The sequence below is a fragment of the Erinaceus europaeus genome, chromosome 15, assembly GCF_950295315.1.
Source record: "Erinaceus europaeus chromosome 15, mEriEur2.1, whole genome shotgun sequence".
Classification (NCBI taxonomy): domain Eukaryota; kingdom Metazoa; phylum Chordata; class Mammalia; order Eulipotyphla; family Erinaceidae; genus Erinaceus; species Erinaceus europaeus.
Window position 1 is genome coordinate 15,486,797 of NC_080176.1, and position 13,697 is coordinate 15,500,493.

The following is a 13,697-nucleotide window of genomic DNA, read 5'->3' on the forward strand; positions in this document are numbered from 1 at the left end:
GTACATGCTTTGTATACATGAGGCTCTGAGTTCAATCCCCAGCAGTGCATAAAATACCATAGCAGGGTTCTCCTTTAGTGCAATAAATAAATAAACAAACAAATAAGCCAACTGAAAGACTGCACAGCAGGGTTGAGATATGGCTCATGAGGGAGAGTGCATGCTTTGCCATGTACAAGGACCCAGGTTCAAGTCCCTGGTACCACATGGGAGCACCATGCATAGCATAGGGGAAGTTCCATGAACAGTGGAGCAGAGCTGTGGTGTCTCTTCTCTCTCTCTGCAATATGTGTGCGCACCTAGGAGCACCACAGCCAAGCCCTCCACTCTTCTCCCTCTCTGTCTTTTTCTATCTGAAAATTAAGAAATGGGGGGGGGTTCTTCTAGGAACACAAAGCCTCAGTGGTAATAAAAAATAATAGTAAAGCACAGTGGTTGAGATCATGGACTCTGAACTGAGAAGCCTAGGCTAGATCATTATTTGTTATTTCATGAACCTTATGAACCTGGGGCAAGTTCTTTGATCTGTCTGTGCCTCACTTCTCACCTCTATAAAATAGGGGCAGGGGGAGGGGATGGGCGGTGGCATACATGGTTAAGCACATAGTATAAAGCATAAGGACCCACAAAAAAGATCTAGGCTCAAGCCCCTGCTCCTTACCTGCAGGGAGGACACTTCATGAGCAGTGAAGCAGGTCTGCAGGTGTCTGTCTTTCTCTCTCCCTCTCTATCTCCCCTCCCCTCTCAATTTATCTCTATCCTATCTAATAAAGTGGAAAAATTGTCCACCAGAAGCAGTGGACTCATAGTGCTGGCACTGAGCCCCACAGATAACCCTGGAGGCACTAAATAAATAAATAAATAAATAAATAAATAAATAAAATGGAGAGTGGGTGTTATCTGCTTCTGTAGGCACTATGAAGAGTGAATAAATCTAGGGCAGGGAAAACAGCATAATGGTTATGCAGAGATTCTAATGCCTAAGGCTCCACACTCCCAGGTTCAATTCCTCGCCTCCAACACACACGCACACGCACACACACAGATTGGATTTCATCTTTTCAGGCTCAAAGGAATTGTTTGTCTGCTGAGACCAAGAGATGGCTCATTAGGTAGAGCACATGCAGATGGTGCCTGAGGTCCTTGTTTTGATCTCCAAAGCCAAATAAAGGTTCAATGGGCAGCACTGGGGGAGTCCATGCATGATGAAGAGGTACAGTGGTATCTCTCTATTCTTCTTCCTCTCTCTCTCTCTCTAAGGAAATTGAATAAAAGAAATGAAGGGCTGGGTGGTGGCACACCTGGTTAAGCGCACATGTTACAATATGCAAGGTCCCAGTTTCAAGTCCCTGATCACCACCTGCAGGGGGAAAGCTTCACAAGTTGTGAAGCAGGGCTGCAGGTGTCTTTCTGTCTCTCTCCCTCTCTGTCTCCCTCTTCCCTCTCAATTTCTGGCTGTTTCTATCCAATAAATAAAAGATAATAAGAAAAATTTAAAAAGAATAAAAGAAATGGGCCAGAGAGGTCACTTAGGAGGACATGCATCCATGAGACCCTTGGTTCATTTTCTGATATGACATTAAAAAAAAAAAAGAGGAAGACTGGTGGTAGCGCAGTGGGTTAAGCGCACGTGGCACAAAGCTCAAGGACCAGTATAAGGATCCTGGTTTGAGCCACCGGCTCCCCACCTGCAGGGGAGTCGCTTCACAGGTGGTGAAGCAGGTCTACAGGTGTCTATCTTTCTCTCCTTCTCTCTGTCTTCCCCTCCTCTCTCCATTTCTCTCTGTCCTATCTAACAATGATATTGTTATCTAACAATAACAACAATAATAGCTACAACAACAATAAAAACAAAGGAAAAATAAATATAAAAATTAAAAAGAGAGAGAGAAAAACGATTTATCTCCAGAGAGAAGTACACAAGCAGATACAAAGTCTGACTCAAGAGAAACCTTTCCATTTACCCTACTTTCAATTCAAGATGGTGGAGCAAGACACACCCCACATGAAATTTTAGGCAGCATCCAACTAGGAATTTGTCTTTGCACTCTAGAGAATTGGGCAATGAAAAAAGAAATCCTTGTATTGGTGATAAAGATGACAGACTAGATTAGGGTTAAGAGACGTGTGTCTAGGACAGACACCTAGGATATATATCTTGTTTCAGAAGATGTAGAGATAAAGGAACTCTGGTGGGCTGTTGACAGGAATGTAAATGGAAGATGGAGAATCCTTAAACAAAACAAACAAAAAATATCACACCTAGGCATATATCAAAAGCACACAAAAACATTAGTTCAAAAGGATTTATATATCTCTATGTTCATAACTGCTTTATTCACTATAGCAAAAGAGTGAAAGCAACCTAAATGCCCATTAATGAATGACTTGATAAAGGAGCTAAAGGATATATACTTAATGAAACATTACTCTTCAATTTTAAGAGTTATATATACTTTTTACCTGAAGTGTCACTCAGTTCTAACTTATGGAGATGCTGGGATTTGAACCTGGGTCTTTAGAGCCTCAGACATGAAAGTCTTTTGTATAACCATTATGTTATCTCCCCAGGGCCTTAGGTACACAGGTCCTTAGGGTGCCAACTGAATGTAACTGAAGGTGATTATGCTTAGTGAAATAAGTGAAAGACAACTATAGGATAGTTTTGCTCGTATTTGGAATATGGATAATTAAAATATATAAGCTTACACAAATTTTTAAAAAATCAAATTGTCTCAGACTTTGTGAGAACTACGGTGATTATAGAGGCAGACACAGAACTCTGAGGGTGGGTACAGTATGAAACTATACCCCTGAAATCTTGTGCTTCTGTAAATCATTATCAAATCACTCATTAAATATAATCCTGTTTCAGTCTCAGGCTAGCCGGTGACTGAACAAGTTATCTCACATCTTTATCCCAAGTTTCCTCATGCATAAAGTAAAAGGGATAGAACTCACCCCCTGGGGTTCTTGTGAAGATTCATTAAGATAAAATAAGTGATCAAAGGCACAGTATGTGTATGTTGTTCTTACCAGACAGCAGGTCTTACCTGCCATGTGCCCAGGTCATAGACCGAGGACATGAGAGAGCCAGGATGCCCTCCAAGACCACTTCTTGTGAGCTCACACCAGTTCCCTACAAATGGGCACATGTCCCTCTTCTGCTGCCTCCCTGTTCTGACAGACAGGAAGAACCACAGAAGCTGTAAATCCCAGGGGCAGATAGAGGAGATAAGAAAAGGGAAATTCAGAGAATAAGGCTGAACATTAGAGTGTTAAGGAGGAGATGTAAGCCATTCTTCAAACAATCAGCCTAGCAAGAGATTGTGAAAGTGAGAAGACACCCTCTACCATGAAATCTCTGACTCACCCAGTCTCACAGGAGTGGATTGGTGTTAATGTGATTAGTTCAGAACAGATGTGACAAAACTAATATCATCCTGGTTATTACAGCCACAGGCCTAGGGAGATCTCAGCCAATGCTGTCACATTTCTATTACTTGGAGCTTTCTTATCTGAGCCTATAAATGCTTAGAACAGCCTGAAATTCCTTTCTTTTCTTTCTTTGTTTTTTTTTTTTTGCCTGCACCACTGCTCCTGGCAGCCATCTTTTATTCCCCATTGTTGTTGTTGCTGTTATTGTTGTTTCTGCTGCTGCTGTTGTTGAAAAATTGAGACAGGAGGGGAAGACATAGAAGGGGTGAGAAAGATAGATACCTGCAGACCTGCTTCACAACTTGTGACTGGACCCCTCCTGCAGGTGGGAAGCTAGGGGCTCCAACAGAGATCCTTGTGCTGGACCTTGTGCTTCTCACTATGTGCACTTAACCGGGTGTGCTACCACCCAGCCCCTAAAATTCCTCTTCCTTATGCCAATGTGTGTGTGTTTGTGTTGTTGTTGTTCAAGGTAGAATGGCATGCAAATGAATAATTTATGGGGTGTTGTTGAGGTGGTCTGGTGTCGGGCTGCACCGCGGAGAAGAGAGCGGATGTCCAGAGCAAAGGGGTACACAGATCTTTATTATAGGATGGGGGGGGGGAGGTTTGGTTCAGACCACGTGGAGCCAGCCAGCAATGGCCGACCACGGGGGAAAGCAGGGAGCGAGACCTCAGAGAGGGAGAGCCGAGAGCCCAGAGAGAGAGAAGGGAGGGGTGAGGGGGCTTTTTATTGGGCGACAACCAGGGGTGACGTGTAGAGCCAGGATTGGTTGAAAGGGGGCACTCTAGGATTTAGCGGGGCATAGAAAAACCTGGGGGCGGAGCCAGGATTGGTTGAAAGGGGGCACTCTAGGATTTAGCGGAGCATAGAAAAACCTGGGGGCGGAGACTGCATCAGAATAAGTCCTCAGCAACGGGGGCCTGGGAAACGACTCAGTGAGTGAAGTGCATTCAGTCTTTACCATGTGCCAGGCCCTGGGTTTGATTCCCAGGGAGCACCACATATATTTGAATGGAGGAGTGGGGCATCAGCGACTTTCCCTTCTCTCTTTGAAAAATTAGAAAGGAGGGCAGGGGTAGATAGCATAAAAGTTATACAAAGACTCTTATACCTGAGGCTCCAAAGTCCCAGGTTCAATTTCCCAAACCACCATAAACCAAAACTGATCAGTACTATGGTTTAAAAATATATATATTAGAAAAGGAGGCTTGGCAGTGGTACTGTTGGTTAAGAGCACATGTTACCATGCACAAGGACCCAGTCCCCACCTACAGGGTGGAGCTTTATGAGAGATGAATCAGTGCTGTGGGTCTATATAGCTAGCTAGATATTTACCTCCCCTTCCTTCTCAATTTCTGTCTGTTTCTATCCAACAAACAAACAAATAAGTAAAATATTTTAAAAAGACACACACACACATACACACCTATATTAAAAAAACAACACCAGGGAGACAGCTCAGTGGAATCACACATGCTCAAGGAAGGCTCCGAGGTCATCCCTGGAATTGCATAAAAACGTGTAAAAGAATAATTTATAGCACATCCAACAATGCTAATTAGCTTAGTGAGTGTCAGGTACTGTCAAGATGTTGGAAAGGCATAACTGGGATGCATGGAAGAGGTCCATCTCTGCACATTCTAAGGAATTCTTACGGTTGATATACGCAGATATTTTCCCCTCCTTTCCACTCATCCTTCCTTTCAGCCTGCCTCCTGTTCTTTTTTTTTTTTTTTAATAGCTACTAGGGGTATCATTGGGACTTGATGCCGGCACTATGAAACCACAGCTCCTGGCGGTCATTTTTTTTTTTTTATTAGATAGGACAGAGAGAAATTGAGAGAGGACAAGAAGATAAAGAAGAGAGAAAGACAGACACCAGCAGACCCGCTTCACTGGAGGTGGAGAGCAGGGGCTCAAACCCAGGTCCTTGTGCTTGGTAATACATGTACTTAACTGGGTGTACTCCCCAACCCCCTCTCCTTTTCTTTCCCTTTCTCTCCATCTGACCTGACTTCATTCTTTCTTCTTCCTCCCCATCCCCCCCTATCTCTCCCCTTCCCTCCCTCTTTCCTTCACTTATATACTCACTTAACTAAATACAGCACTCTGGGCATCCTAGCTTGGATACTTAATAGTTACTGCAATCATTACAGAAGCCAGACCTTCCACCTTCTGCATCCCACAATGACTTTGGATCCATACTCCCAGAGGGTTAAAGAACAGGAAAGCTATCAGGGGAGGGGATGGGATACTGAGTTCTGGTGGTGGCAGTTGTGTGGTGTTGTATCCCACTTATCCTATGGTTTTTGTCAATGTTTCCGTTTTATAAATAAAATAAAATAAAACAAAAAATAGTTACTGCAATCTTGGGGATGTTTCTTAACCTCTAGTCACTGTTTGTCTAAAATAAAGGAAAGAGCAGGGCCCACCTGAATGACAAGACCTGCAGTTATGGGAGCGAAATAGGTAGAAACATGAGCATAAAAAAAGGTCCCTGCTTAAAGAATGGGAGAAGATTTTTACATGCCATACACCAAACAAGAGGTTAATAACCAAAATATAAAAAGAGCTTACCAAACTCAGCAGCAACAACAACAGAAAAAAAAAAGACCCCATCCAAAAATGGGGAGTGGAAATGAGCAGAATATTCACCACAGAAGAGATCCAACAAAAAAAAAAAAAAAAAAAAAGAGATCCAAAAGGCCAAAAACATAAGAAAAGTGTTCCAAGTCTCTGATTGCCAGAGAAATGCAAATCAAGACAACAATGAGATACCACTTCACTCCTGTGAGAATGTCAGACATCAGAAAAGGTAGCAGCAACAAATGCTGGAGAGGGTGTGGAGACAAAGGAACCCTCCTGCACTGCTGATGGGAATACAAATGGTCCAACCTCTGTGGAGAACAGTCTGGAGAAATCTCAGAAGGCTAGAAATGGACCTACCCTATGACCCTGCAATTCCTCTCCTGGGGATATGTCCCAACGAACCAAACACACCCATTCAAAAAAAATCTTTGTATATTTATGTTCATAGCAGCACAATTTGTAGTAGCCAAAACCTGGAAGCAACCCAGGTATCCAACAACAGATGAGTGGCTGAGCAAGTTGTGGCATATATGCACAATGAGATACTACTCAGCTATTAAGAATAATGAATCCTGAGGAGTCGGGCAGTAGTGCAGCAGGTTAAGTGCAAAGCACCTAGGACCGGCGTAAGGATCCCAGTTTGAGCTGCCGGCTCCCCACCTGCAGGGGAGTTGCTTCACAAGCAGTGAAGCAGGTCTGCAGGTGTCTATCTTTCTCTCCCCCTCTCTATCTTCCCCCCTCTCTCCATTTCTGTTTGTCCTCTCTAACAACAATGACATCAATAACAAAAACAATAACTACAACAACAATGAAAAACAAGGGCAACAAAAGGGAAAATAAATAAATAAATAGAATAATGAATCCTCTTGTGGATCTCTAGAGGACATTGCCCTCAATTTAGAACAACAGTGGAAGAAATTGCCCCACTCTCCAAAGGGAGGCTGAGTCAACATACTTTGCCACTTGAGGAAGACTGGTCCTCAATGAGTGCAGCCTAGAATGTTTCTAGCCATGACCATGGATTCGAACTCAGACTGACAGGGATGCAGAGGTTACACAGGCTCCTGTGCTAAATATGAATAGACATGGGCCCTAGGTGAGATTGATGGGTTTTACAGTTAATGGTATTTCTACAGTTTTTCCATATTTAGCTCAATGGCTGGACCAGAGCTAGAGTTTAGTGAAAGAGAGTGAGCATCATTCTAGCATATGCTATACCAAGGATCATATAAGTCCTTCACTGAGACACGTTCTAAGTCATTTAAAATCTTATTTACTAGTTGGAGAGAAAACCAAAGAACTACTGTGGTATATGCAGGGCCAGAATTTGAACTTGAGGCTGTATGTCACACTCGGGACCTTGCACTTACAAGTCCTTCACTCGACTCACTTGAACTACCCCTCTGGCTGTCATGTCTAAAGTTTACATGTTAACTCTTCTTGGAATTGAAAACGTGCTATATTCCAGGCATGTGTCCTTTGCTAGGGATGTAAACACACACACACACACACACACACACACACACATACACTTTAGCAAATGCAAAGTGGCATTATTTCTAGAACAGTAAGAGTAACCTCTTCACAAAGGAGGGGAGGAGCTGAGAAGACAGCATAATGGTTATGTAAAAAGACTTTCAGAGGGGGCAGGTGGTGGCACACTTGGTTGAGTGCATATGTTACAATGTGCAAGGACTGGTCCCCACCTGCAGGGGGAAAGCTTTGAGAGTGGTGAAGCAGTGTTGCAGGTGTCTCTCTGTTTCTCTATCAACCCTTCCCTCTTGATTTCTAGCTGTCTCTATCCAATAAATAAATAAAGACAATAAAAAAATTAAATAAGTAAATAAAAAGACTTTCACAGCTGAGTCACCAAACATCCAGGGTTTAATCCTCAGCATCATCGTAAGCCTGCCCTAAGCAGTTCTCTGGTTGGGGGTGGGGGCGAGAAAAGTGAAGCTCAGAGAGGTTAAATAACCTGCCTAAGGTCCCTCTAGCTTTTTTTGATCTCTGGATGCACCATATTTTGTTCTTTCTCTATTTAAAAAAATTTTTTTTAACCAGAGCACTGCAAAATAAATAGGTGAATAGTGGTGAATGGATACCATCAAACTCACAGTAAGAGTTATTAAAAGGAAATTAAATTTGTAAACCTCCAATATACCTTTTCTTTTCTAACATCATTTAACTTGATAGAATAGAGAAATTAAGAAGGTAGGGGGATAGAGGAGAGAGGGACAGAGAGACACCCACAGGCGCCAATATATCTTTTTTTTAATTGCTTCAAGGTTATTGCTGAGGCTTGGTTTCGCACTACAACAAATCCACTGCTCCTGATGGCCCTTTTTTCCTCTTTTATTTTTTTTTCTTGTTCATTTTCCTTTATTTGGCAAGACATAGAGAAATTGAAAGAGGAGAGGAAGATAGAACAGGAGAGAGAAAGAGAGACACCTGCAGACCTGCTTTACCACTTGTGAAGCATTCCCCAATCCCCTGCAGGTGGGGAGTGGAGACTCAAACCCCATCCTTGAGGATGGTAACATGTGCACCCAATCAAGTGCATCATGACCCACCCCTACTACCACTACTACATTATTAGTATTAGTATTTTAATAAGAGAGACCAGAACAGCACTTGATTCTGTCTTATCATGGTGCTGGGAATTGAACCTGAGACTTCGGAGTCTCAGACATGAATGTCTTTTGCATAATTGCTATACTATCTCTCCAGCCCTAATATATCTTTTAAAATAATGCTTTCTTTTTCATTTATTTATGTATTTTTAATTTTATTTATCAACTATTGGATAGAGACAGAGGAATTGAGATAGGAGGTGGAGATAGAGAGGGAAGGGAGATAGAGAGACACCTGTAGACCTGCTTCATCATGTGTGAAGCTTTCCCACTGCAGGTGGGGACCAGGGGCTTGAACTCAGGTCCTTGTGCACTATAATGTGAACACTTAACCAGGTACACCACCACCTGGCTGCAATAATGCTTTCTTTTTTAAAAAAACATTTTTTTTGTAATGATTTATTATTGGACAGAGACAGAGAGAAATTGAGAAGGGAGGGAAAGGTAGAGAAGGAGACAGACACTAATAGCCCTGCTTTGCCACTCGTGAAGATTTCCCCGCTGCAGGTGGAGACTAGGAGTTTGAACCTGGGTCCTTGTGCACTGTAATGTGAATGCTTAACCAGGTGAACCACCACCTGGCCCCCAATATGTCTCTAAATGACATTACTATTTTTCATTTTAATTTTAATTTTTACCAGGGTATTATTCAACTCTGGCTTATAGTGTTATGGGGATTGAATTTGGGACTTCAGAGCCTCAAGCATGAAAGTCTTTTGCATAACCATTATGCTATCTCCCTAGGACCTACTCTTCAATTTTAAAAGATGATATTGTATCCTAAGGGACCAAATGAATGTAACTGAAAGTGATTATGTTTAGTGGAATAAGTAAGTGAAAGACAACTATAGGCTATTTTTGTTATAGTTTGGTCCCTTGAGCTTGAAAGTTTTTATGCATAACCTACTATGCTATCTCACCAGCCCAGATTTTGTGCTCTCAGTGAAACCAGTATGAAGAACCACATTTGGGTCCCCATCTCCTTTTCTCTTCTTTTTAAATTTTTTTATTATTATCTTTATATTAGATAGAGACAGCCAGAAATTAAGAAGGTAGGAGAAGACAGAGAGGGAGAAAGAAAGACACCTGTAGCACTGCTTCGCCACTCACAAAGCTTTCCCCCTGCAGGTGGGGACCAGGGGCTTGAACCTGGGTCCTTGTGCATTATTACATGCACATTCAACCAGGTGTGCCACCACCTGACCCCTCTTTTTCTCTTCTTACCTTTTTTCTTTCTTCCACAGGTAACACAACAACAGCTTTGTCTTTGGAGTCACTCTGACGCGAACGCTATATCACTGTCAAAGTTTTATTTAAAAGAGATTACCACACCCACTTTTCTTGTAGTAGAGCCCATCAAGAGAGGGCTTTAATGTACATGATGCCTTGATCTCAGTACCTGGCACACTCAGTACCTGCCCAGAAGATGTCAGCTTCTCCAGCCCCTTGTCCCTTCCCTAAGGCACTCACATAAATCTAAGCTCAGATTCTCGGCGGACCAGGACTTCCCGCAGACGCTGAATTTTCGCCATCTCCAGCTCAATCTCTTCGGGCATCATGGTTGTCTCTGCCATGGAGATGATGTCCAGCTGACCTGTGCAGAAGACAGGAATCACAGGTGTCAGCCCCCAAGTCACACTTGGGTTCAAGAACCCCTGGGAATTACCTGGGAGCAGCCCATTCTCCCTCCAAGAAAGAGGTTTCTATGCCCTGTCGACACAGGTCTTAGTCGTGTGTGTGTGTGTGTGTGTGTGTGTGTGTGTGTGTGTGTATGTACACATATGTGTACCACCCCTTGAGAGACAGGAAAACATACCTTCCATAGAGAAATAGAAACCCTATTTCTCTCTTTCCTATCAAATAAAATTTTTAAAAGTTTTAAAAAAATTAAAACTCACCTTTCCAAATCAGCCATAGTGAGGGTAAGGACTTGTACACAGGAATTTGAGGGAGACACAAGATTCAGTCCAAATAATATGTATATGTATGTGTATCACCACAGATATTGCCACTAACATTTAATGGTACATTCTTCCAACATGTATGTATGATGAATATATATATATATGTACATGTATATATATATATGCCATGTGTATATGTTGGGTAATATGCATGAGTTTATGGGTGTGTTTTATATTAATATTATATGCACGCATTTTAAAGATGTGGGAAGGAGAGAGAGGGAGAAGCCACTGTCCAGCTCTGGCATAAGGCAGTGCAAGAGGCTGAACCTGTAGCCTCTGGGGCCTCAGGCAGGCAACAGGTTGAACTACCTTCCCTCCCTCATTTTTTTACCAGAGCACTGTTCAGCTCTGGCTTATGGTGCTGTGGGGGCTTGAACCTGAGACTTTGGAGCCTCAGGCTCAAGAGGCTGTTTGCAGAAACATTATGCTATCTACCCTCTACCTCCTCATTTTTTTAAGACTAGAAAAATATAAATGTTAGCAAGTCAAATATATATGTGTGTGTGCATATGTGTGTATATTAATGTATAAATGTGCAGACCAGTCTATGCATATACACCCATTATTACCTAGGTCTGGATTTTGTGATATAAAGCTGGGATTTCACCACTGTGCCACCTGCTCTTTTCACATTACAAGCAATCACAAGCACTTTCACAAGTCCTCGGATGTTCTTCTCCAGCAGCCATGGAAAGGGCTGCAGAGTTTTCTATTTATGGCTGGATGATGAATCATTTTAGCAACCCCTGGACTTTGAGGTTGCTTTCCACTTTCCCCTCATAAACATCCCTGCAAGGAGCTTTCTCAACGCTTAGCAGTTATGGAAGAGTTCCTGCAGGCTCTCTTTTCAGAGCAGAAGGTTGAGTCTGCAAGGCAGTAGTCATCGAGAAAGAGATGAGGAGAAGGGGCATTCTTGTGTGCCCTCTGGCCAGCCTGGCATCACTGATGTGCTGATGGAGCCTAGCCGCTGTGACCTTAATGTACCCGAGTCTTAACAGCAAGGCATAACTAGGCTCATTGGACTTTTGCTAATTGACTCACACTAACTGCCTACTTCTCATTCACCCTATTTCCACAGTTTGGTAAGTTTCAGGATCACAAGGAAATCTATGAGTTTGCTTTGCAGTAGCAACAAAACTTTATTTATTTGATAGGACTCAGAAAAATTGAGAGGGAAGGGACCAGATGGTGGTGCACTTGATTGAGTAACACATATTACTATACACAAGGACCCAGGCATCACATGGAAGGTATTATAGCACCAGAGGAAGCTCAGGTGTTGTGGTGTTTCTCCCTCTCTGTGTCTCTATATCTGAATAAAAGATCAGCTTAGGAGCAGTAAAAATAATATACACAGAAGACTCTGGCTCAGCACACACACAAAAAAAAAAGAAGAAGAAAGAAAGAAAAAGGGTGTAAACAGTCTTGACTGCTGCTGACACCAGGAAGTCCAGTTGTGCATGATGTTATCAGGCTATAAAATAATGCAGATTACCCTTTCTCCCTCCCTACAATCATCCCCCACCTCAGCCCCTTGTCTCTACAACACACCTGTCATTAGTCTTTCCAAGTAGAATGGATTTGAGAGAGAATGTGCTTTCCCATTTCCCCTGTCTCTTTCTCTCCAGGCATGTGCATTGCTGTGCTTGACTTCAACTTCATGTCATGTTGAGTGACTGACTCTAAGCTGGGGTCTCCCACTGCTAGCCCCACCAAGCCACTCGCTACTGTTCACCTTTATCCTTAAATCATTAATTCAGAAATTTGGAAAGCTGCCCTCACTCCACCCATCTCTCTCCTAGGGATTGATGCCTAGAGGTGGAGGTAGGGGAGTTAAGGAAAGAGGTGATGTGCTGGTTTCCTGTAAGTCAACTATTGACTGCTGGGATATCAGAAGACAGAGCCACCTCTCCCAGAGTCCCCCAACCACCATGTTTTCTGTGGGACTCTTAAGAGCCCAAATTCTTCACTAAATTGCCCCACTCTTTACCACCATAGAATCAAAAATCCACATTTGTGGGTGGGGCTGTGGGTGTAGCTCAGCATTAGCACATGTGTTTTGAATGTACGAAGTGCTGGGTTCAATCCCAATGCCAGACAAAGCAAAATTTATTTTGCTGAACTGTCGGGGTGATGGAAATGACCAGTCATTGATTCTCATGTTGCAATAAATGGCCTCCCTAATTCTCTGAGTTAATTCACATTTTATAAATGATAAGCAAAGGCAAAGGTCATGAAAAAGACCAAGAAATTGGAGTGGGGACTTTGTTGGCCTTACGGTTGTGAGCCTGTTGGAGATTCAAGTCAGATGGCATAGTTCTACACTAGAAAATGATACCAGTCCACTTTTCAAAGAGTTGCTTCCTTATTTCATCAATGGAGAAGGGAAACCAAACTGACAAGCTTAAATACATGAAAAGCCTCCCACAAGAGGTTGATTGACTCCTGATGGGAAAATGAAACCAGGCTGTCAAAATAGTTAACTTCTTTTCCCCTTTACAGCAAAATTGCCTTGTGGCCATTTACTCACATGGTGAAAATGTTGATAGTGAAATTGCTTGTGTGGGAGAAACTTCCTAAGATTCTTCTGGTGTCAGAGGACCTACTTTGAGCCTTAGAGAGTTAGTCAATCTCTCAGTGACTCAGTTTCCTCCTTCACAACATGATAATAAGAGAACCCACCATTCAGGGTAGCTGGAAGGACTGAGTTAACCAAGGCATGTAGTATTCAATGTCATACTCATTGCAAAGGCTATAACGCCTACTCACAAGTCAATGTTATGTTCTATTTTAATACTGTTTTTATTGTGACAGAGAAATGCCAGGGTACTGCACTACAATTTATGAAGGTCTATTTGCTTTTGTCCTTCTTGTTCTCTTTAAATTTAATTTTAACCTTTTAAAAATATATTTTTAATTTATTGGATAGAAACAGAAATTGAGAAGGGATAAATAGAGATAGAGAAAAAGAGAGATACTTGCAGCACTGCTTTACTGCTCATGAAGCTTTCCCCCTGCAGGTGGGGACCAGAGGCTGGAATCTGGGTCCTTAAGCATTATAATATGTCT

At 42.4% G+C, this 13,697-nt stretch overlaps 1 protein-coding gene across 1 annotated transcript in view; it reads right to left on the reverse strand.

Moving 5' to 3' along the window:
• Positions 1 to 13,697, reverse strand: part of BMERB1 (bMERB domain containing 1) — a 144,576-nt gene that overhangs the window by 60,360 nt on the left and 70,519 nt on the right. Inside the window, exon 2 of the mRNA XM_007516527.3 lies at positions 10,132 to 10,255. Coding sequence (XP_007516589.1) covers positions 10,132 to 10,255 — 124 coding nt within the window. The remainder of the gene's footprint in view (positions 1 to 10,131; positions 10,256 to 13,697) is intronic.